General features: G+C 37.5%; 1 protein-coding gene across 2 annotated transcripts; it reads right to left on the reverse strand.

Moving 5' to 3' along the window:
- Nucleotides 1–5,730: 5,730 nt before the first annotated feature.
- LOC135220641 (phenoloxidase-activating factor 2-like) lies at nucleotides 5,731–26,105 on the reverse strand. Of its 2 annotated transcripts, XM_064257960.1 has the most exons (9): nucleotides 25,986–26,105; nucleotides 14,488–14,615; nucleotides 13,076–13,176; nucleotides 12,397–12,570; nucleotides 11,842–11,966; nucleotides 9,143–9,379; nucleotides 8,187–8,388; nucleotides 7,259–7,410; nucleotides 5,731–6,270 (listed from the first exon to the last, which is right to left on the reverse strand). In XM_064257960.1, exons 1-9 carry the CDS (start codon nucleotides 25,988–25,990, stop codon nucleotides 6,264–6,266), a joined length of 1,131 nt encoding a protein of 376 aa, XP_064114030.1. In that variant the 5' UTR covers nucleotides 25,991–26,105; the 3' UTR covers nucleotides 5,731–6,263. The 2 variants fall into 2 exon arrangements, with proteins under 2 accessions (XP_064114030.1, XP_064114031.1); XM_064257961.1 differs by lacking the exon at nucleotides 5,731–6,270 and having other exon boundaries at nucleotides 7,255–7,410.
- Between the last annotated feature and the right edge of the window lie 400 nt (nucleotides 26,106–26,505).

The raw sequence follows: 26,505 nt of genomic DNA on the forward strand, positions 1-26,505 counted from the left end.
CAAGATGTTCAGGTGGTGTTATGGCTAACACGTGTTAATTCCAGTATTATTGCAACTGAAGATAAGATTTTGTGGAAAGATGGGAGTCAATGGACAGTAGTGGTTCGTCAAAGAGGGAAATAGCTAAAGTAGAGTTAATGAATAAGATCAGTTTTGATAAAGGATGGGATCAATGGAAGAGAAGGGGGTTTGAGAAGGAAGTACGTAAATAGATGGACTGAAGATGGTATTTTGGTCTCTTGGTACAAGCAGATTGAGGATGGGGTCTTGCCCTTAATGGCTGTTGAGCAACCAACTAAAAGTTTGTAGAGTGTCATATGGGGATGATGCTATTGATGTGAAGTGTGAGACCTTGAGGGAATGGCGCAGAATTATAGGTAATGTAGCTATTGAAGATTTGAAATTGTTATATTTGCAAGTCAGAGTGGCCAAGAAGCTGTGGTGTCATCACTCGTAAATTATAAAGGGTAGACTTACTGTTTAACAAAGTTGGGATTTGGCTTGAGTTCTTCTTCAATCATGTGGAAGATTTAAAAAAATGTTTTTGGGAGGAGTAAGGCCATACAAGACTCAGGTGGTTCATACATTAATGACAGTTTGGTTGATGAAACTCAGGAAGCAACTCTGAATGGATTGATTGCTAAACCACGTTAAACTTTGGCTGGAGGCGCTGCTTTGGGTCTTAAGATAAGTAAGAAACATGGTGTTCAGTATTATGCAAGAGGTAATGCCATCCTTTAGATTTTGGATGAGATATCAAGACAATCTGTGGAAAATTGTTGGGCTACTACCCCATTGACAATTGGCTACGAGAAGCTTGTGGCTATGCGAAGCGACAAACAGATGGTGGGTCATAGGACAGTAATGGACACCCAGATGTTGTGTTGATGCTCAAAAAGGTTGCCCAGAAGGTAAACAAAGATGATCCTGTACAAGGGCAGTGGCATGTTTCTTGGTTTAAGGATGGGGTTCTTTGGTACGATGCAAGTAGTTTAGCATTGGGAGTTGTGTTGGAGATTAGTGGTGTTGTGGTTGAGGATGCAGCTTGGTTGCGAAAGAAGCGTGATGGCAATCGTTGTTAATATGGCTGAGTTGAAAGCTGTAGTAAAGGGCATCGATCTTGCCCTGCTGTGTGGACTAGAGAAATTGGAGATTAACAGTGATTCTGCAACTGTTCTTGGGTGGATGAAATCTGTTACCACAGAGGATAAGAGGGTGCATACAAAGGGATTAGAGAGATAATAACAAAGCAACGATTGGCCATTGTGAGGGAGCTTACCAAGGGATTTAGATTAGAAATGAGGGTGACACTAGTAAATATGGCTGATGCCTTGACCAGGGTTATAAAGAGCTGGCTTTTGAATGAACTAAAGAACCAGGTGAGCAGTGAGATGTATTGCCTGAACACTTGATTTGAGAGTGGAGTACAGCAGACATCATACGGATGTAGATAGGACTATGTTTTCAACACGGAAACTAGACTTTGAAATTGATAAACAAATGGCGAAACATGTTGTGAAAAGCTGTTTGCAGTGTCAGTAAACCGATCCTGCGCCAGTGGTGCATGAGGCAGTTAGTGTGAGGGTGAACAGGAATAGGAAGAGACTTGCCATAGATGTCACAGATTATAGAAATGTACCGTATTTGTCAATAATTGACTGTGGTCTTAGCAGAGTGGAGAGGAAGTAGCAGATATATTGAATATAATTTTGATGGAGCGAGTCCTGCAGAGGAGATTCTTATGGCTAATAGTACAGTATTTAGGTTGGAAGTACTAAAGATGATGTTGGATGGGTGGAATATTCAGATATTTTTGTGCCACCTATAGAGCAAGTGGGAACGCTATTGTGGAGAGGCACCCCAGAACTATCAAAACTATCTTTGAGAGGGGAGATGTAAGTCCATTAGTAGCTGGTTCTGGTATAATGTGATACCCAGGAAAGGGTTAGATGAGAGTAGTGTTCCTTAAAGGGTTATCTACAAATATAGAGTGGAGACACCTGGCAAAAGTGTCAGTTACTGTTACTGAGGATGTTGCTCCTGTTCTGGTGGGAGAAGAAGTGTTGGCTTCCCATTCTGTAACCGACTCCCTGATAAGAGGAGATTCGGATCTTCAGCAGCCTCTTGATACATCCGACGTAGTATGTGTCCAGATTACATCTGGGACATGTATATTTATAAAAAAAAAAGGGGGGCGGCTAATCTTATCCTTAAAATGGAATAGGGTTCCAATAGTTCGGGAGTTCATCGGGATTAGTTTTAGATTAAGTGCAGGTAATTGTTTATTAAACAGACTGCTAGTTTTTTCCTAAATCTATTGTCATGTATGTAAGAGGGAATATACGTAGCATATAGGCATAATTTAGGAACGTTAAGAACTGTCGGTGAAGGATTTAACTTCAGATTAAGCAGTTTGTTAAGGGATCTATGGAATATAACTAGTGGAAAACAATTATTCTTAGAATAACTGGCGAGGGATGCAATTTCCGCATTGAAGGCAGACCAGCTAGAGGTCAGTGTAAAGGCTCTGTGGAGAAGTGTAGAAATAGAATTGATTTGAAATGAGAATTTAAAAACAAGAGCTGTAAAAATTGGTGCCTAGACCAGTGAAATGCTCTTTCTAAAAATTCCGGAATGGAAACCTTTCTCGTCCCTAGTCATTCTGAGCTGCAGGAGGGGGAGCGAGTTGTGGGTCTCCTTTTCAGCGGCTAATTTAATATTGGGCTGTTGGATATTCAGACATTCTAAAAAAAGTGTCAATTTGGTGGTCATGTCTAAAGAGAGTGAAAGCATCGTCGATGTAGCGTCTATAAGATAATGGGTGGGAATCTAGCGGGCGATTGTCCAGGATTCGCTCCTCCAGGGAGTTCATGATGTTACCGAAGGTCGGTATTAGTGGACTCTCCATCGCCATCCCCTCCGCCTGTCTGTAATACCTAGATAAAAGGGACAGTCATCACCATAGTAATACCTGGATAGATGAGACAGAGGCCATATTAATACCTGGTTGAAGGTGGCAGACTGTAAAGTTATACAGATGTGCTGTCTGACCTTTATATCTATGCATTACTGTAGTGACTGAAAAAACGTTTTCAAACAATAATATATTTGTTTGGTCTCGAGGACATGAAAAGCGATATGGTAAACCTTGGAAGTTTATGTGTCACACAAGTTGAAAGGGAAGGGGCAGAGGTAGGGTTTGAAACCTACCGTATTATACAAGTTGGGTCAAAAGATCGCATGTTCCAAATTTTGTCTAGATCAGTCAAGCAGTTCGGATTTCTATTAAGCTCAGACTTACAAACGAACACACATTCACTTATACATGTACTACATATTGTCCTAACAGTAGGAATTCCTATCTCTCTCTCTGAAAGTATTCGTTTAACCTTACAACTAGATGGGCTCCTCTACCAAGAACGTGTATGACATTTTGAAAAATGTAGCTAGAGATATAATTGTAATAATTACCCGTCCAGACGAAAGTAAAGGTACAGTTATCCTTGACAGACATGACATACAAAACATGATTGACATTTTAAACGACTTCAAAATTGACTAAAGTTGGTGACCCAGACCTTTACAATATTACTAAACCCGGAGATAAAACCAACAGATTTCTTAGAACACAAAAACAAAACAAAATAGTAGATGAAAGTACGTATCAGGACCTTTTTGTAACAGGATCTACACATGGAATTATGTACGGACTGCCAACGATACACAGGGAAGGAATTCCTTTGAGACCCATCCTTTCTTCCAGTAACACTGCTGACTATAAACTCGCCAAATTTCTTATCCCTTTACTCCCACCACTGACTCACAACAAGTACACATTAATAAACGCGGCTTCCTTTAAAGGTGACATTATTACGCAGGACTCAGATCTGTTCATGGCGAGCTTTGATGTGGAATCTGTTTACAAATGTTCCCGTTGTCGAGACAATCGACATCATTTTAGACAGGCTATTTCCCATTGACGATTCCTTGTTCAACAATAGAACCCAATTTAAGATGTTTTTAGAATTATCCGTGCTGGACACGCCCTTTGTTTTTAATGATACGGTTTTTAAGCAGACGGAAGGGATGTCCATGGGAAGCACTCTGGCTCCTACTTTCGCTAACATATTCACATATTCATATGGTCCCTGCAGGAGTGAGCTCTAGATGTACTATGTCCCCCTAATTTCTGGCCCCTCTTCTATAGATGCTTCGTAGATGACACTTTCGCCCTGTCCAGATGATATTACCATTCTGATACCTTTCTTGAATATTTAAACAACCAACATCATAACATTAGATTTACGGTTGAAACAGACATAGAATTCACTTCCGTTCCTTGATGTGAGGATATCCAAGGACGAGTATGACTTTCATAATGGTATTTATAGAAAGAACACCTTTGCTGGCTTGGGGACCCTTTTATTTTTATTTATTTATTTATTTATTATTTTTTTTTAAAGATTAATTCCCTATCCACTCTCCTCCATAGAGCCATTAATCTGAATCAAGTTGGTCTACAAGTTACTTTCATTGCTGATTACTTTAGGAATATTTATTTCCCTCCAGCAGTTTTTCATAGATCCCCTAATTAGCTACTTAACTTGAAATTCAATCCACCCCCAGTAGTCCATAGTGTCCCCAACCTCTGCATGTTCGCCAGATTTCCCTTCCTACATATTAATGAATTTGGGGAAAAAAATGTATGGGCCTATTCAATGAACAATTACCTGCCCTTAATTTTAAACCAGTTCCGATAAATCCCCGAACTATCGGCTCACTCTTCCAAGTTAAGGATAAGATCAGCCCCCTGTTTGTCTCCGGTGTCATTTATAAGTATAATTATCCCAAATATGATCTCGGCACTTGCATCAATTACACCAGGAGGCTGCTAAAAGTCCGAATTTCCTCTCATTAAGGAATTAGCTCCTGAACGGGTTGTCGACTATCAGATCCCGAACAATCTAACATAAAAAAATCCTAGTAAAAGTTACAAGACGCACACACACATGCCAGTCATTTTAATATTATATGAAGAACCCGACATATAGACGAACTAACTACCCTGGAATCAATCATAATTAAGCTAACTGTACCTACTCTTAAGCACCAATCATATTCCACCCAGCTGTTATTGCCCAATTACCTGTCCAGATTCTTTGTTTACACTCCCTCCATAACAATTGTTTTGTGTCGGTCCTCCTTACGCGTACCGCGCGAGGGTAGGTGTTTTTTGTCCTCACTGTAGCTCTGTGTTTCTGTTTTTATTAAATAGGTTTTAAATTATGATGTTAGTAAACATTTAATGTATACCTATATCTTTTACTACTTATACATAATTGATGTGTAATCGCAGTTTCAGCCTGAAAATGTATCAAGCTGATACGAAGCGTCAGCGCTTAATGAATGTACAAAAGACAGAACGCGTCTCCATGCTACAATAATGCTTATCAAAAACTAGAATATATATATATAAATTAATATAATATATATATATATTATATATATTATCTATATATATCATATATATATATATACACACATACTGTATGCGCATACATACATACATATATACACACGTATGTATTAGAAACACTACACCTTCAGGATTCCATAGTGGCAATGAAACATGAGTGTGGCTTATTAAGCTGACCATAGTTATATTTATACACACTAAAAGGGTCCAAAATATAATTCAGTTTATTAGGAATTAAATGAAAGGTGTCGACATACTGTTCAAAGGTGTTTATTGTTTATAACTTAAAATTAACATGCAATAGCTCTTCAGCATATTGACGATCACAGGAACTGATAAGAAATAAGTTATTAGGTATTAGTTGAAACTGATGTCGCATACCTCATGACCTCGTGCTTCGCAAAAAGGTTGAAAAAATGTTCTTTTCAATACTGATGTTATTTTGGACAATGAATTCTCCCCAAGGGTCACCGCTCAAGTAGAATTGGTTATACAATCCAAACTAGGAACCAAAACAGCGGCGATATTTTTTTAGCAATTTAATAACAACAATTTTGTGTTGGGTTTTCAAATAGTTGACAATGAAACATCCAAAGAGCCTTTTCTGATGACGGGAGTTGAGCAAACATTGACTTTTCCATTCACGCGCATAAAGAAGGCCTTTTGAATCTAATTATTGTCGAGTTTAATGTTTTAGCCATGGTGTGGTTTCGGTGAAATGATAATGAAATGAGTCTAATTGAAGTAACTGAAGCAGCAGAGATGATTGTCTGACCAGCGCCCAATTTTAAACCCTGCAAGGGAAAGAAAAAAAAAACGGTTAATACAAAGAGTTAAATAATTGCAATTCAGTCGTTTTGAGTGGACCTTGAAACGAGGTATTGTAGAATACCTCGTAGAAGGCATTGTGACACCCCATGGTTTAAGATAACCGTTTATATGGTCACTACACAATGTAAGAAAGCAAACTGCAGATACCAGCATTCTCAGAGGGCGGCAACTGGTCCAGTCCAGTGAGCAAAGCATAAGTGAAAGGGGACTAATGTGGAGGTACCATCTTATCTGCAGATATTTCACGTAGTACACATGACCTAAACCTACATCTTCAGTTTGTCAATACCAGTCGACGATTAACTATTCAGCCAGATAATTTGGTTCAACAAAATATAAAAATTCATAAATTAACATCAAGGGAAGCAAATTCGTATAGAAGAAAATAATTATATTCCTCAATTCCAAAGCATTACATATGATTGATACCTTTTTGGGGCTTCGATTGCAGAGGATATTTTGGGCATGCAGTCTTATCAGAAGCCAAGCTTGTTTAAACCCATTAAACACAACCATTCAAAAATGTAGTACGATCTTCCCAGCTTAACACTAATAAAATCTTTGGTCATATGACCCAGAAGGGTCCTTACTCATTTAGACGCCAGAAGTTTGGGAGCCTTTAAAGGTGCTTTTCGAATCCCGCTGCTAAAACTGTAGCCGCGCGGTTCACAGTTTGTACTTATTCTCAAATGACACCGTTTCCACTGTAGTAGACAATTCATTAGAAACGGTGCCATTTAATATGATGAGAACAAGTACAAACTGTGAGCCGCGCGATCATCGTCTCGCGGGTACAGTCGACAGTCGTTTGAGCCGGCTGTTTTAAATATACCACAACCGATTTACTCATCCTCTCTACCAGTACTGACTTCCCGTATACTATTAGTTGCTTCAGAAAGTTTGATCATAACGAAAGCATTCTTACCAAGTCCAGCCAATGGATTTTCTTACCTGACGTGTTGGCGAATGAAATTGACGTAATTGGGCACATTGACATAAACACCTGGCATCTCGCCAGTGGCGCAACCGATGCCCCAGGCAACGAGTCCAACGACAGTCCAACCCTTTTGGGTAGGGCACACGAGAGGTGCTCCACCGTCACCCTGTTAACATAAATATGGATTAGTTAGGGATATGGTATATACTCAACTTTGAAGCGAAGTATGTAGAATATAGCTCTCAAACCTTTTTTGGGTACGTAATAATAATAAGAATATAAAATGCATTTACTCTCCTTTTTTACAGTAACGCTGAGTTATTGTGTAAATCTAGGAAAAACGTATTTGAAGTGATTTCTCGTTATCATAAATCAAGCGCATCATTTCAAAACAATGATTGGATATACTTTCCCAAATGGGTCTAAAAAAAGAACTCGCTAATCTAGTCAGGAGACTGAAGTCACGAAGCGCTCTCAAACTATGTACTATAGTAGATTCACATCACCCGTGCATTTGATGTCTAGGCCCGTCCCTTACGGCGCTCCTGATTGGCAGTTGATAAGCCAGTCGCGGGGCTGGAAACTCTCAGACTCTCGAGAGAGTTCACATAGGCCGGATGTATGTTCCATCTCTCCTGAGGGATACGTCTTTCAAACGTATACCTCAGGAGAGGTAGAACATATATCCTGCCCATGTGAACTCTCGAGAGAGACTGAGAGTTTCCAGCCCTGTGACTGGCTTATCAACTGTCAATCAGTAGCGTCGTAAGGGACGGGCCTAGACATCAAATGCACGGGTGATGTGAATCTACTATAGTATAATTATGCAAGCATTTAGAAGCCAACAGTATTACATAGCTACTGGTCACTCTAACCGGACGACTCAGGAAACAGGACGCGACAAAGAGCGGAGCAGACGAACAACCAGAGAGGAAGACTTACCGTGCAGGCGTCTTTGCCAGCAACTCCTCCGGCGCAGATGAAAGAATTCGTGTCCAGTCTGAATTCGGAGCCTAGGCGAGACCTCTGAAGCTTAGCCTGGCACACAAAAGGATCAACCATAGGCACGTCAACCTCCTTCAGAATATTTTGGAAGGATCCGCCAGTGGTAAAGGCATCCTTACCAAATCCGCTGACCCAACAACTGAATAATAATGATGGGAAATAACATTAGCTTAGTAGATAGGTTTCATATCATTATATAATTTGAATTCAAATTTTAGACCACAAGTTGCATCCATTATCGGGATTCAGTAGACTTCAACTCTACAAAGAAAGTGAACTGAATGTTTGAAAGTCAGATTTCTATGATCTATTTGTTTTTATATTATCATATTCTATTAACTTTGGCTTATGAATCTAGTTTAGGTACAACACTCATAGGTTTTGGATTTATACATTGATGCATACACACACATGTGTATACATTGATGCGTGTGTATATGTGTCTGTGTATGTATGTACTATATGCATATATATACAACATTAAGCAGTCTTTTATAAACGGTCATTCCACATTATTGAGTTTAATTTCTGAATCGAGAAAAGCTGTGGTTTCATAAACGGTTAGCAGTTAGAATATGAGTAAGACCGTGACAATTGTCTTCCTTTTTCTCTAGATCCACCCTTGTTAGTTGTATTGTCGTAATTGCCTTCTATGAATGATGAGAGAGACACAAGGATGAAGCATTTGTATATAGCAATAGAGTTAGATATAGCGCACTTGGAAAGGGAGTCAGTCAGATGACAGAAAATCTTTATGAGTGGTTTGATGAAAATTCCTGCAATACAGTCTGTATCGTTTTGCTGTTTCTGCTGCCAGTCTGCTACTTCATTGGGTGGTGGTATTTTTCGTCGCTGTCATCATAATCAACAAAGAAATACGGGTCGCATCTTACCTCTGGGTTGTAGTGAAGAAGAGTTGGCCTTGTTCAGGAAGGCAGGCAGTTCTGATATGTGGGAATGCGTTCGTATTGACTGGCTGGCCCAGATGCAGTAAAGCGATGTCGTTGGCGAGGGACCTGGCGTTGTACTGTGGATGCACGACAACGCGGTCTACGGGGACTTCCAGGTGAGATAACTGTGGATGATCCTGTGGGCTTTTCACGTCGTGCTCACCCAGTCTCACTTTTATCCTGGCAAGGAAAATTTATCGTTACAATGTCGATCGGTCTATGGTATAGCTTTATTTATAAGTCAATATGAATTATTCTTGTCATTACTCCAGCTCTGTTAGACTGTCGTTGTCCTCTCATACTCAAGTTGCTTTTTGGTATATATTGACCCACGAGTTCTTGTCTTGCGTTTTACAAAGGAAAAATACACGCGAGGTGAATGATGAATAACGGGCCAAGATTGGAAACACCTAGTCATAAATTGAGCAAAAGTGGAGAATGGTAAAGAATCGTGAACTGATGAATCGCAACGAAATACTGATAATATAAATCGCCAGCTAAAATATTTCGGGTTTGTCTACTTGACAGCGACAACTGTTAGTTTGTACAGGGAACGCCAATAGAAGATAATTTAAGAACTTTGAAGAGTAGTGTTGGTTTAGATGGGGAAAAAAAAAAGTTCGCGAATCAGTCTTTGACATAAAACAAGTGGGGAAGATGTGTGACAAAAAGGACATAGACGAATGTAACATACAAGGAGACGAAGAGAGCCATGTAACGTGAAAAGTACTGGGGCTGATTCGTGTAGTTAGTGGCTAAATAAGACGATGTCATGAAAAATGTGAAACTTGTGAATTTTGCAGATGGAAGAGTGAATGGCCTGTAAAATGGTCCAATAGCTGTTTAATACTCAAGTGCATGGCATGACCAGAAAAGAGCGAGTTAATGTTCACGTAAATACATGAGATAGGAGAAAGAGATTGATGTTTGCAGGTGGGAATGCTGATTCATGATAATCAAAACAACTTGTAAAATCTGATGAAAGTTTAACACTGCTCGATAGCAATGTTGAAATGTAATAGGTATCGAAATTACAAGGAACCCGGGAAATGGGGTAGCACTATTAGTGTGGATGTTAGAAGCCTGACGAAGTTCCATTACTCATATTTGGGATAACTCATTGCTGATGAGGTAAAATGAGAGGATTAACGACCATTGAGCAGGTGAGGTGAGACTCCCATGACATCATAGGAGATGAGTGTCAGAAGAATCAAAAGTTCGATTTTATTTTTGTTAAATGTAAAAAAAAAAAAAAAATGGAAGCGGTAGTGATGAACTTTAAGAATCGTTCTCTTGATTTATGCAGAAAAGGGGAATTAAAAACGTATGAAGCTGAAAGATACAATGATGTGAAGAAAAAAAGAGAGGGTGACTCGGAATGCTTTGAAGTGGATTGGTCATGAGAGGTGGGGGGGCGGGGGAGCTGTCCGCTATAGAAAGGGGTATAAATCTGAATAATCAAGAGAGAGAGAGAGAGCTAAAATGTGACAAGAATGCGAGACAGTTGAAGGTGATAAAGCTGGATATATGAAGTGAAGCTCGGTATTCTTTTAAGATTTCTCAGTAGGCAAATAAAGTGTAAGTATCAGTGAAAGACAAAAAACCTAGATACGAGAAACTTGTCGACCTCGTTCACCTTGAATTTCAAGTCTAGGACTAGGATAACCGGGTTCGGTACAAGACGTCGTGAAGAATCGTATATTTAGGCAATATTTAAGTCAACGCATGAGAAACAGGAAATTCCGGTGGGATGGTAAAGCCATTGCATTGAAGTAAAATCTATGATAACATTATTTCTTCGACTTATGGCTGCATGGAAGATATGGATCTCGAATAAACCATATCCTGCCACGTGTAGCAGGTTTGTTGGTCCAGGGCGCGGTCCAGATAGACCGTAGTCAAGGGTGAGTAGGCCTGAGTCTAGCTCAGGTCCTTTTCTGAATGACAAACTGTAAGGAGTTAAAAAGCAACGAGGTGGACCCCAGATTAACCAAGCAGCCACTGGAAAGACTCATTGCATATGAAAGATAGGCGAAGATATATATATAGATAAGGATAGAATATATATATATAGTATATTATATATATATATGTATATGTAAAAAATTTTCTGAGTTTTTTTATGCTAGTAAACTCATTAGTAGTGAAAGGAGCTAAAAGTGGGAAAAGAAATTTGGCCAATTTATAATTGGGGGTATCATATGAGGCGAGTATGGGTCGCATTGGGATACCTTCCTTGGGAATCATAGGTAGCCGGTAGCCCATACATTACTGGAAAATATTTTGGGTGAAGAAACTAAATTCTACCGCGAGAGGCCTCTCGCGGTAGTGTAGTAGGTAAAAGCTTCACTGACGTTCCTGGATTTGAAAGGATCCTGGGTTCGCGTCCCGATCCAGGCAAGTCTATTATCGAGAAAAAATTCCCCTTCGGTTAAGCATATATGAAAATATATTAATTCCGAGGTAGAGCGAATTAGATATTAAAGGACATTGTAGCTCGATATATATATATATATATATATATATATATATATATATATATACTATATATTATCATTATACTTACATTATATATATATATATATATATATATATATATATATATATATATATATATATATATATATATAAATTACACTTACTGATTTGTGCTGATCTTGTGAGCAGCTGTAAGAACCCATTCAGGGGAAATGAGGACACCTCCACCCAGATAGTTGTTGTTCAGACCTAAGACGACTGCCATCCATGGGTACTCACCAAAGTCTGCCTGAATTCGAAACAGAGGAAACATTAGACGCACTTCCTTCGATGTCTGTATATGTGTATATATATATATATATATATATATAATATATAGATATATATAATATATATTATTATATATCTATATATATATATATATATATATATATTATCGTATGTTGCATACAGGAAACGAATATCTCGTGTATCCGACTTATTTTGAAAGCCGAGGAAGTCAGATTATTCCAATAACTATATTGCGAGGACTAGCTTGGATCTTGAACGTTCGAGTTTAAGTTAATAAAATTAACTGTAAAATATTTGCGGAACTTTGTTCTCCTAGGCCAAGATCTCATTAAAATTATGCTTAAGCTCTTATGCAACCTTTTATCAAATATAAATCACACGGATATATTTGTAAAAAAGAAAAAAAATACATTATCACTCATGCTTACCTCAGCAAAGTTGGAACGGCCTAGTGAGATGGGACTAGAGATGCCACACGATCCCCCAACCTGAACGGGGTTCGGCACCACTGGGATCGGCCTGCCCCCGCCAGGTGTGGGGATGTTTCCAGATCCAGGACAGCAAAGCTTCTGCTCGGTATCCACGCAAACTCCTCCCTGAGGCTGTGGAGAGAATTTCATTCATTAAACTAAGTTTTGCTCTCGAGAGTTGTCTTACCTCGGCCTACTAGGATTCTTCTTAGTTCTTTAAACGTGAAATTACAAGAAAATCATTTCGGTATTCCTCACATCAAAGTATCACAGTACTGAAACCAAAGAAGCTACCAAATTAATTTGGAGATGCACCGATACCAAATTTTTGGCGAACCGATACCAACTTTTAAAGCCGATACCGATACCTGTTAGTACCTCCATATTACTGATATTTAAGAGAATATATGTTGTTACTAAAATCATTCTTGTTCTCAATACTAGTTGTGAGCTAGACGTGATACAATAGTAAAGTTGATTTAGAATATCATACTGAACAATGACAACAAGATTATTTAAGAAGAACAATGCTGTCTGCCAATCCGAACTCTTATGCTACTTAGCATTGCCTGGAACCGTGGGTGAGTCTTAAACGTTTTTCCATGAAGTAAAATTGAATTCAGAGAAACATACTCACTCTGTTGGCAATTCTGAGAAGAGAAGCAATTGGCTGGTTGGGGCAAGCCTGGTTGACTGGCAGACAGAAGCAGTCGGGAGAATTCGTGTTCTGTGGGTTTCCTGAAAATACCTCGACATAAGTAACGAATATTTGCCTACTGAATTTCAAAAGAGACTATCCCTGCCTGAATTTATAAGTAAGTGCACATAAATTATGAAATGAGAAAATTATACCAAGGCTTTGATAATGTAGAAATAAACTACGATAGTAGTTATTGCAAATCCCATGGATTTAAGTGTATATATATATATATATATATATATATATATATATATATATATATATATATATATATATATATAAAGGAAGATCACGTGTGTTTTGTGAGGTTATTACCCTGAATTTATTCATTTATACCTACTGTATCTTTTCTAGATAGCGACCCCCAAAGGTTTTAACACGGTATGTAGGCTATCCACTTTTGCTACGCTTTCAGTAAAAACATAAACAAAAGACTGTAAATGTCGTCAAGATAGTGACCTCCCAAAGAAATATTAGTCCTAGATAACGACCCCGAACTTTGTTTAGGTGGTCACTAGCTAGGAAAGCCCCTACTTATTGAATTTTCCTGGATCATATGAATGTTCTACATAAGCTGTTAACTGACTGATTCCGTGGGAGATGCAACTGTAGTTGTCCTTAGGCTTCCTCTACCAAATTAAGCATCAGTGGCTCAGGGCCATTGGCCTCCAAGTGACTCGAACATTCTCGCCTTGTTGTCGAGGTTACCATCCAATTTGTGGTCAAGAAAATTGTGAAATATTTGCTGGCCCTTGCCCTTGTTCTGGTAGGGAGATAGTGCCGTCAGTGCACCTCATCCGGTGCAATGTGGGGATTACTTAAGGTTCTTTGCAGCGTCCCTTCGGCCCCTAGCTGCAACTATTTTCATTCCTTTTACTCTAACTCCGTTCATATTCTTTCTTCAATCTTACTGTCCACCCTCTCCTAACAATTGTTTCATAGCGCAACTGCGAGGTTTTCCTCCTTTTACACCCTTGTAACCTTTTACCACCAATTTCCGTTTCATCGCTGAATGGCCTGAGTTGCCCCGGTGCTTGGCATAATGCCAAAAATCTATATCAATCAATTAAACTCTTGCCTCCATCTCGAGTATTGGTCTTACATGCTGAAAACCAATGGAGGCTAACCTTGTTATTTTCTTTTCCTACAAGTACCCCTCCTTCTTTGAATTTTCTTATGGTAAACAAATAATGTATTAACAAATGCACAGTACAGCAGAGAGATAGAGAACGATAGTGTGCATGACGCTAGGCAGGCAATTAATAATATTTATCCCTACTTCCTACAGGTAAAAAAAAAAAAAAAAAAAAAAAAAAAAAAAAGACAAGTAGAGTAGTCATAACACTCACCAAACTGGCCACCGGGCACGGGAGGCACTCCAATATCACCAGAAATGAGGCCTAGTCGTGTTGCTTCATCATTTTGGCAGTGAACATCCGCGAAGATAGCGGCGAACGCCAACAAAGAAACCAACAATCTGCAAAAATAAACGAGGCCGCATAAGAAAATGCACATAAGAGGGTCACGTGCAGTATGTACGTCTCCATTACATATGTATATAATATATTCAGAAGACAGGCAGCTCGGATGATACACGATCGGAGGTTCATGGAATGTCGTTCTATTTTGATATGTATTTAAAAGCCGACGTTTCACATCGCTTGAATGCATTTTCTAGACTGAAAAAGCGGTTAAAAACAGTATGTATTGTTTTAATCCGTTTTTTCAATCTAGAAAATGCATCAAGCGATGTGAAACGTCGGCTTTTAAATACATGTATCGAAATAGAACGTCATTCCATGAACCCCTGTTCGTGTTATATATATATATATATATATATATATATATATATATATATACATATACATACATACATACACATACTTATATATATATATATATATATATATATATATATATATATATATATATATGTCCTGTTAAATGGGATTGTAACCCAAAAACTTCCTTATTCTAGTTTCATGACCTCCTGACCTTCCACCAGAGGCAGTAGATTAAGATCAGTGGAATTCCACCAATCCTTTCTCTCAAACGAGTAATTCAGGTCTATTCTAAACACCTTCCTGACCTAATTTCACCTTCTCGAACCTTCTCCTTTTCTCGTAGGTAGACTAATAAATTCGTAGCCTGTCACACTCTGGCTATTGCCTTGTCTTATATACATTTACTAATTTTTTGTTGTAGGTAAATTTCCTGAACGTCTTAAAGATGAATTTGATTTGGCATTTGTGTACGAGTTTTTCTGTTCGTAGAAATGCAAAGATAGGGAACCGGCCTTAATCATTTTTGGCATATGACATTTATTCCTAATATGAATTTTTATCATTACCGTGATACATATACTGTAGGCATTACTAAAGTTTCTTTGCAGCGTACCTTCGACCTCTAGTTGCAACCACTTTCATTCCTTTGACTGTAGCTCCTTTAATATTCTCATTCTTCATCTTACTTTACACCCTCTCCTAACACTTGATTCATTGTGCAACTGCGAGGTTTTCCTCCTGTTACACCTCTCAAACCTTTTAATGTCAATTTCCATTTCAGCTCTGAATGACCTCATAGGTCCCAGTGCTTGGCCTTTGGCCTAAATTCTATATTCAACTAAACTCATTAAGCAATGTCCTTTAATATCCAGTTTGTTCTACCTCGGAATTAACATATTTTCATATATATTAACCGAAGGGCAATTTTTTTTATTGATAATTTCGTGGGTTCGAACCAGCGCTCAGCAGACTGAGGAGAAATCAGGAACAAAGTGACGTTATCGACTCGGCATGAAATGTGTGTATGTGCTTCTTTTGCAACGCGTTCGTTCACTTACCGGTTGCAATATCCTCGCAATTCATACAGAGCATTTTTCGTCCTGCTGATTTAAAGTAATTATGTTCATTAATGCTTCTTTGTTTGTGTAGTTCCGAGCCGTCCAAGCCCCCATACCCCTGGGCCAAAAGTGGCCCGTTTGATTTTGAAAGTGGCCACTAGAGAAAAATAAGTATACAATTATATTTCTCATTTTTATATCATAAAAATTAAATTTACCGCTTATTCTTTATTAAAGAAATTAAGATTTAATATGTAAATAAACTCACGTCTGCTTTCTTTAAGATATATTTCTTTGGTAAATAAACTCGACGTCCTGCTTTCTTTAAGATATATTTCTTTGGATACCTCTGAAATAATTCATTGTCAATTTCTTATTCTTGAATGATGAGTAATATATATATATATATATATATATATATATATATATATATATATTATATACGTGTTATATATACACACACACACACACACACACATATATATATATATATCTATATATATATATATACATACATATATGCATATATACATAAAATATATATGAGTTTATAGCCCAGAGGGGAAAGGAAAAGCTGAAATTCCTTTTACCTCAACAGTTGTGGCCCCCCACAAGAGCTGTTTTTCAACTTACGCACAAAGCTGCTAGTACACTCAAAATAAAATATAAGAGACATATAAATAAAAATAAGCAATTAGATAAACACTGGTCATTGAAATACAAGGGTCAGTCACTGTAACAACCTTGTAATGTAAAATCATATACAACCAGTTCGAAGGTTTCAAAAAACAAAAACATCTTTTAAAACAATTCATCTAACAATTAAACTCTGCTCTTAGTGAAACGACGATTTTGCTTAGTTTGTACCCCAAAGCAATTTCATCTTTTCTTTTCCCCTTTGGATTATAACCTCATATATCTATCTTCATGAAAAAGGAGGACTAAAACCTCGAGTATATATATATATATATATAATATATATATATATATATATATATATATATATATATATATACATATATATATATATATATATTTACACAGGTGGCCCGTATGACTTTTTGTTTTTTGGGTCTAGTTAAAAACTTCGTCTCGAATACTGGGTAACGCGTTTTCGTTTTCTTTCTTTTTTTCACCTCTTGTTTAAGAATAGATATTTTGCATTTTATAAACTACACGATACTTGTATGCAATCATGATTATCATCATCGCTCCGAATGGCCGTTGTGAAATTCCGTCAGTCGTGTTATAACTCTTGTCCACAGAAAGGCAGCTGACGCTCTCGTACTTATTATTCCAGGGGTTGCAGTCCGTCGGTATTATTTCTAACTTTACTGTGACATCTGACTTCCAATACGCTTCGCAAAGATTTAATACATCATATCGTATCGACAATATCTTTTATATATAGTGCATTATCATACCAAGATTCATGCTGAATGATTCCGTTTTTCTTAAATCTCTCATTAAATTTCTACTCGACAGAATCTGTATGGATACGAAATACCAAATTATAAAGCTCTTACGAAAACTGACTAGGTACGCAGAAAACAAATCTATTCGGGTAAATGATTACTTGCAATTGTATATTATTGTAAAAATACATACCCCGTATTTTCCCATGAATGAATTGACTTTTCTTTATAAATTATTTTTTCAACAGTTACGGATCTTAAATGCAATTGTTTCATCTTTTGAATTATAACCGTTTTTTTTTTTTTTTACAAATTCATGCGGCGTAAAGACATCAAGAAAAGTGACTTCATTATTTTAACAAAACTAAAGAAATTAATGTTTTCTTGACGAAATCGTTCCAGTAATGTTGGGTGGAATGTTATTTTGCTTGGCAACCATCGACAACTATCCAGGAAGTATCACGTTTCGTTTAGCTCAGCCCGAATTATCTCAAAAAAAAAAAAAAAAAAAAACGAGGTCTTTGAATCTTTTTTTCTACTGTCTTGTATTTGTGCATCAGTCGATACGGTAACTAGTTTGTTACTGTTAGAACTGGTTTACTATTAAACACTGCTGTGTATCGATACTATTAGCGCAAGTACTAAATCCCTCCACAAAATAGTTCTCTTCGGGTCTCTCCGCTCTGCCGTAAGCCCGTAACCAGTTCATTGCTGTACGAAGCAGTTTTCTGAAAACTTAGTCTTACTTGGACTAGGTTTTAATATGCGTATTTGGGACGTTCGTGTTATATATTTTAAAACCTTCTGCAAGAACTTCATTACAGTGACACGTCTTTATACGTAAGGAACCTTAACTCACGTCAGAATGTTATAGCCTTCGGCAGTGAACCAACTTTCTTTTTTTTAAACTATTTGGACTATTTAAGTTTTTAATGTGTCACATTTTGACATGTGATAATCTACAGGTCACAGAAACATTAGATTTTAGGTGAACGTAATTTGGGAGGTTATAGCAGTTCTTACTGGATTCATGATCAAGGTTACCTGGTGGAGTTCAGAACTAGTTTTTATTTCAGTCCCTTCGGCAAGCACCCAGACACACAACCTGCCTGCACGTAATTATCGTCGTATCATCGTTATTGCTTTTGTTGCTGGAGTTATGACTTATTTGCCGTTATTACTGCAGCTCATTTTGCTGCCATCATACCTAATTGATAACGGTACCTTATCTTCTTCCAGTTTTCATTTTCATTATTATAACTGACTTTGGAATAATCGATAACCCTTACATGACTAATGTTACAAGATTTCATGATGTAACCAGGCAGACTTGTCCTATAATGCATCATTATTCTGGTTGTCCTCTAATCCGTGATTACAGGAGGAAAAAAGCCACCGTTTATTGCAGTCGTGTTAGCCGCGTTAAATGAATATGTTCGCCTTGCCGGCAAAGCAGAAAAAGTCGTAATTATGCAAGTGAGCACAAGCCAGGGGACAGCATTGCTGTGTTTTTATTTTTCCTCGGCGATAAGTTCTATTGAATTGGAGATCAAGATTCACAGGACTGACGAAAGGAAACTCGCGCAGTGAGAGAAAAAAAAGTGACATTTCCAATAGTTCCACAGATGCATGAAGTCCGTTCACGTAGCATTGCGTTTGGGGCGATGATAATAATATAGTTTGAACACTGACAGAAATAGATATCAATAAAAAATAAGAGTGATATGAATTTTTGCTTCCGTGTTTTTTAAGTTCCTCAGGGAAACCCTTTTATACAAAGTCCTTGAGTTTCCCAAAACTTAAGTATCCGGTAACCACTCGCTTAGAGACCGAACTTTTTACTTTTTTTCTCAGAAGCGCGCGCGCGCGCGAGAGAGAGAGAGAGAGAGTGTGTTCTGCTGGAATCTTTAAACATGTTTGCGACTGCCCCTGACAAGAATCCCACGAATGTAGGAAAAACGCCAAAATTATTATGATATATTATATATATTATATATATATCTATATATATATTATATATATATTATATATTATATATATAATATATATATATATATCTATATATATAAATATAAATTAGTATATAGATTATATATATATATATAGTCATTCTTACGAACTGCCTATTATTGAATCTCTATTTATTAAGCAGTCAGCACCCAAACTGAACTCGCGCACTTCCTCTGTTCAACTGAACTTGACCTAAATTATTGTTGGTTTCTTTGCATTTTACCCACCGAACTGTTTTCACCCGACTTCAACTTTCCATATGACAGGTGCTTTTATAACTTTCCTGTATTTGTAAATACTTAAGTTTTAACTGTAATTTTAATCTTATTTTTTATTCCTCTCGTTTTAAGTAGTTGTTTACCATGTGCTTTAATTTGTTTTTTATTGTTCTTTTGTAACCTTGAGGATGTAACATGTGTTACGAAACGCGTTGGCGAATACATGTTATCTTAATTGATACTATCTACTTGTCACCTATCCTTGATGTATACTACGGCTTCAGTATAATATATATATATATATATATATATATATATATATATATATTATACTGAAGGCCGTAGTATACATCAAGGATAGGTGACAAGTAGATAGTTATCAATTAAGATAACATGTATTCGCCAACGCGTTTCGTAACACATGTTACATCCTCAAGGTTACAAAAGAACAATAAAAAACAAATTAAAGCTCATGGAAAACAATATATATATATATGTGTGTGTGTGTATGTATGTATGTATGTAGTATGTAGTATCAATAACATACCAAAAACGTCATGAGCCAATAACAGCTGTTGCTGTACGAAACAGGAAGAAACTGAAGAAACTGGAACTGCTGGACTCTCACGTCAGTAGGTAAAATTCTCGGGTAAATTCCTTGGGAAATCCGTGGCCAAGAGCGGGTCCTCCAGACACCCTGAAGAAAGGTTACCGACAACGCTTTGAGATATATATATATATATATATATATATATATATATATATATATATATATATATATATATATATATTTATTTCCATCCACGGTTTTTTTCTGTATTTTTTTTTAGTTAGTTTCTTAATCATAAAATGTAAGGAATTTTGTCTTCCATTATGCCATACACAAGCAAACACACATGTTTAATTATATATATATATATATATAATATATATATATATATATATATATATATATGTAATCATTGTACAAAATCCCGTATTTACGTTTTTAACCTCCTAATTGTGTTGCCACTGTTATGGCATTAAATTCGTTCATAGGTTTGTAAGAAAACCACGAATTCTTTCTTAAGGTCTCGTTGATTTTGAATTTATGAAATTTAAGCCATCGAGCACTGGGACACTTTCGGCCATTTAGCGCCTAGGGAAGTAAAAAAAAAAAAAGTTGATGGACAAAGGTCTAAAGGTGGAACTGGCAGGAAACTGCACAGTTGCAAGAAGCAACATTCAGAATTGTTGAACAGCAAGACTGAAGAAAGAAAGGAGGCTTGGAATGGAGGTAAAGGAAGAGGCTAAAAACCGGAGGAGCAGCCACCCGGTAGGGGGTTAGTGCCGTAAGTGGACCTCATGCGGTGCACTGTAGGCATTACTTGGGGTTCTTTGCAGCGTGCCCTCGGCCCCTAGTTGCTACCACTTTCGTTTTTTTTTTCTTACTGTACCTCCTTTCATACTCTCTTTCTTCATCTTACCTTCCACCTTCTCTTTAACACGATTCATAGCGTAACTGCCAGCTTTTCCTCCTGTTACACATTTCAAACCTTTAACTGTCAATTTCCATTTCAGCGCTGAATGACCCCATAGGTCCCAGTGCTTGGCCTTTGGCCTAGATTCTGTATTCAACTCAACTGGAGGAGCCGAAGGAACGCTGCAAACACCTTTTAGTGATGCTTGCATTCATCCTTAGAGTTTCATGATCATGAGGTAATGTCAGTTGGCTCTGTCTACGCATGTTACGAACATTGTCATTTGCATCAGCAGCGGCAGATACACGCACGTCACAAGTACTATTCAACCACAAATCTCCATTATGGAATTCGCCATACCTTGGGAAGAAATCACACCCGAGGAAAATTATATTCGACTAGTGCATCCACAAGTTGATCATCTATCACTGTCTCTAAACCAAAGGCCCAGGGGTGTGTTTGTTTGTTTGTTTGATTGTTTGTATGGTGTTTTAACGTTGCATGGAACCAGTGGTTATTCAGCAACGGGACCAACGGCTTTACGTGACTTCCGAACCACGTCGAGGGTGAACTTCTATCACCAGAAATATAAACATCTCTAACCCCTCAGTGGAATGCCCGATAATTGAACTCGCGGCTACCGAAGTGGCAGACCAAGACCATACCGATCACGCCACTGAGGCGCTAAGGCCCAGCTATGAATCCTAGCCGGGGGATTTGCACTTACAAAACTTAATGATTCCCTTGGCTGTAAGCGAATTCCATATGAAATTACAATTGTATGAATATTTGCGAATACGATGAACGAGTCACGTGTTTATAAGTGACCAAACCTCATATCCAAAGGTATAGTATGATAGTCGAATGTGCTGCTTCCTGGACATAGACGGTCATGGGAATAGCTCCGAATGTTAGCCCCCCCAGTTCCCCGCAACTAACCAGTTACTACCTGTCTCATTCACTCCATAGGCTAGAAGAGGCAGAAGAATGAGTTTTAATGGAATGTGTCTACGTCGCTCCGTCTACACCCGTTCTACGTACAGTAGGAGTGCCTCAGTGGCATGGTCGGTTTGTTCTTGGCCTGCCACCTCGGTGGCCGCGAGTTCAATTCTCTGGCATTCCATTGAGAGCTCAGAGATGTGTATTTCTGGAGATAAGTTCACCCTCGACGTGGTCCGGAAGTCACGTAAAGCCGTTGGTTCCGTTGCTGAATAACCACAAGTTCCATGCAACGTAAACACACCAAACAAATAAACGTACAGAAGGTATTATCCATGGGTAGAATTTTAATGTCATACATGTCAATTACAGTACTGCAACCTTTTCTGTATTGAATGGATATCAACGCTCTTATCATATCATCTTATGTCAACATATATATACAGTCAGCACAAAGATGAAATGAAAGTATGACATCGACGGCGAGTGACTTTTGCCGTAAAATCACCAGACTTAACTCTGATATTTTGTAGTGTTGGATTACAAGAGTTCAAGGGTTCTAGAGAAATCTCCCTGGGATGACTAAGCCATTGGAAGACCCATATTTTCCCACCGAAGAAACGTGAGAGAGCAAAAGGCTCCTTCAAGGACACCGGGTTGTTCGATCTCAGACCTGCGCTCTGCATGAGAGTGGAGGGAATTCCTCGAAACTGATGTGTGTATAACGTTAGATATTTCATTATTTTCATTTTATTCCATTATTAGGCTAAAGTCGGCGAAAGACTGATGGTCATTGTGCCAAGGAAGATGAGAAACATTACAAATATTTCCTATGTAAAAAAATATCTGACTTATGAGGGTCATATGCAAATTCCTGAGATCATATTGACACTAGACTCTATGCCTGCCCAAATTAATCTTTGTTAGAACGGCATCCGGTGTACGGGCAAAACCCAACTCATTCGTAAGAATACTAAGGTAGGAGGAGGGGCATCTTCGCCCAATCGGACACCGGCTTTCTATTGGTTGGAGGCTTCCATGCTAATATGATAATATTCATAACTGTCCTTGAGTCTGGGAAGGATATTGGAGGGTTCGGAAGCTAAAGGATTCCAGTGCTAAGAAATGTCAGACTTCAGTTGGGAGAGAGAGTGGCAGGCTAACTACTATGAATAGGTAACTCTATAGGGATATTATCCTTAAAAGGTATCGGGTAATCTCAGTCACTGGAATGTGACGCTACGCTGGAGGATAGAAAGCATATTTCGTCGTCAGAGACCATGTTCGTGTCACACATCTTTAGCATTTTTTGAAATAACGCTAAGATCAGGGAAATTGTTATTACTCAGTTACCAACAAAAACAAGGGCAGACCTCTAAAGACTAACTAGAGTCCATCATAGAAATGTGTCGTTTCAAACAATCTTCCAGTCGTTCTCGTATCTTTCTCGGATGAACCAGAATTGTTGAGGTGTCTCGGACACCGGTAAAACCAAGGCCACCCAGATGAGCGTTAAAACCCAGCAGCCCAGCGGTATATGAACTCGTTTCTTGCCCTTGGGCATCTTTTACTCCTCCCCCGAAGCCGGCTGTTATCTGAAGGCGTGCCATTAATCCTTTTCTCCGAATATCCTTGTTTTCGTCATATATTGTGAAGTAGGACTTCTTGAAAATGGCTTTCGTAATTCATGTTCGTTATTCTTGTATTAGTTGTAATGTTGAATGATGCACTTACCATTATATCATCATCATCATCAGCATCACCATCATAATCAGCTTTACCATCAGCATCATCATCACCACCACCATCAACATCATGACAATCTTTATCATCATCATCATCATCATCACCACCACCATCATCATCATCATATACACGGATATTACCGTCAATGTAGTTGGATTCTAATTCGACTTCAGAGATAATCAAAAGTATTAGGGTGCGACCTCCTCACCAGCGGAACGCGCCGTATAAACTAAACACATGAATGGCTCCATAAAAAGTAAAATAGATAAATAAAAGGGGAGTGTAAACTGACATTTTCTCCCAACAAATGTCCCTCCAGGAGTCAGCAAGGACAGCTGCATCCGCCAACATATCTCCATGTTAATTAAATGCCAAAACTGATTATGTATATAAAAAAAAACTGAAGCATTTTTAGTCAATGTCGTTTTCATTAAATTTACTTCGCTCGTAAAACATTCGAAGTAATGTATCAGTTTGCGTTTCTCCGGCAATCTCGGTACTTCCCCTAATTAAGACGTCACTGACGGAGTTCAATAATATTTTTGAGGGACGATCTGAGAGATGTTGACTGACATGAGGTGACGCATCATCAGGAATTCGTCATACATATATCCAACGATAAGAAATGTAAACCATGTGCGCCAGAACCGTAGACTGACATGGTAATCACATGTGATGATAACCGCTGCCTACGATTTTGCAAGGACAAAGCATACGGTCTCAGTTTGTGAGTTTTCACGAAAGATTCTCACAAGTAACCGCGACAGGTGAGTCGGAATATGCACTCTTCATCTGTGCTGACGCTGACAGAGGTCAGCGCTATTTGGGAGCCTTTCTTTGACATCATGTCTGCGTTAACAGGATCACAAACAGATACGAATTGTCATCAGTAATACTGAGAGCTCGAGCCTTCTTGAACACACAAGAGTGGTAACTTTACACACATATTTCCTATATTTTTTGGCGTATTGTCACCATTTAGAAAAAGGCGCATGGTATAAATTGCATACGTATGCATATGAACGCATTGGTTGAATTGACAAACTAGCGTCGCAGGTGTCCTCTGTCATCTACGAGGGATCACACATCTTCTGGTGCTGCAGAATACTACTCCTCTCACTTCAAACCCGTGGACAGAGGGTACTTGCGTATACATATACCAACAGTGTCTGGTACTGAAAGATGGTACCCTATCCAAGCATCATAGATGAATAGTGTTATTTAACTTCTCGGATAGATATCAAGTAATATTACTAATAGTTTTAGTTCTTTCACGAGCACAGTTTTTGGGGAATTCATCTAACACATAGATTGCACCATTTTTGCACCATTCTCATTTCTTTCACTTATTCCGCGGATATCAAATGAATAAATAATGTCTGTTGGTATTTATTATGAACTCATAAACTTACACATGCATTTATTTTACCCAGAATTTCTTGTAATTTATTTTACCCAGAATTTCTTGTAATTTATTTTACCCAGAATTTCTCGTAACACAATATTGCTATTCTTCAAGGTAACTCAGCACGAACAAGTCAGTGTAACTTGTAGTTTTACTTTTCAATTACTAATTAAATAGTTATAATGTTTAATTACTAACTAAACGAAACGTCTCCTCCATGTCGCCTTACTTCACCGAGTGGAAAATATTCGTTTTAGCCAAATAGATTTAGTATCACAAAAAGGGAAAAATTCGAGTAAAATATAAGATGTATCCCTCTATTGTGTACCTCTACATAATTAATCAAATATGTCATATATATATATATATAATATATATATATATATATATATATATATATCTATATCTATATCGATATCTATATATATCTATATCTATATATATCTATATCTATATCTATATATAAATATATGATATATGTCATTATATTATATATATATATATCATATATATATTATATATATATATCTATATCTATATCTATTATCTATATCTATATCTATATATATATATATAATTATATATATATATATATATATCTATAGTATAGATATATTAGATTATAGAATTATTATATATATATTATATAGATATAGGATATATAATAGATATATATATAAGATAATATATATATGATATATATATATTATATTATATATATGATATAATATTAATATATATATATATACACACACACACACACACACATATATGCACACTCCTATTGGTAACAACTCTCGAACTAAACATACCTCATGATGGTGTATTGTTAGAGAGTAATGGTTTCACTCAAGAAGTCGACAAGCACCTACGAGGCTCAGGCATCCTGTCCGCAAGTAAATATACCTGTGCCCGTTGGGTAGCCAGTTCATCATTTCTGTCACCTGTTTTTACGGGATTGCTATTGCGCACTCATTAAGCCCAGCTTAAGCTTAGTCTCATGCTTTTGTTATTTTGCACTATGGTTAGTATATGATTCAAGCTAGCGTGAATAATCCAGATGTTTTCATTACATAAATGGCAGTTTTGGCAACGTTTCCCAAAGTTCCTTCCTCGGAAAACCTGAAATCCCTGTGACGTCATTCGGTCTTCGGAACTCGGCTGCTGTGTATACACGCGCGCGCGCACACATAATATATATATATATATATATATATATATATATATATATATATATATATATATATATATATATATAGAAAGTCATTTTGCCGCTAAGAATTCCTGTCGAAAAATCGAATCGGTATTTTTGGAGGGAAGATATTTCTGAAT

The sequence above is a fragment of the Macrobrachium nipponense genome, chromosome 2 (assembly GCF_015104395.2).
Source record: "Macrobrachium nipponense isolate FS-2020 chromosome 2, ASM1510439v2, whole genome shotgun sequence".
Taxonomy (NCBI): Eukaryota; Metazoa; Arthropoda; class Malacostraca; order Decapoda; family Palaemonidae; genus Macrobrachium; species Macrobrachium nipponense.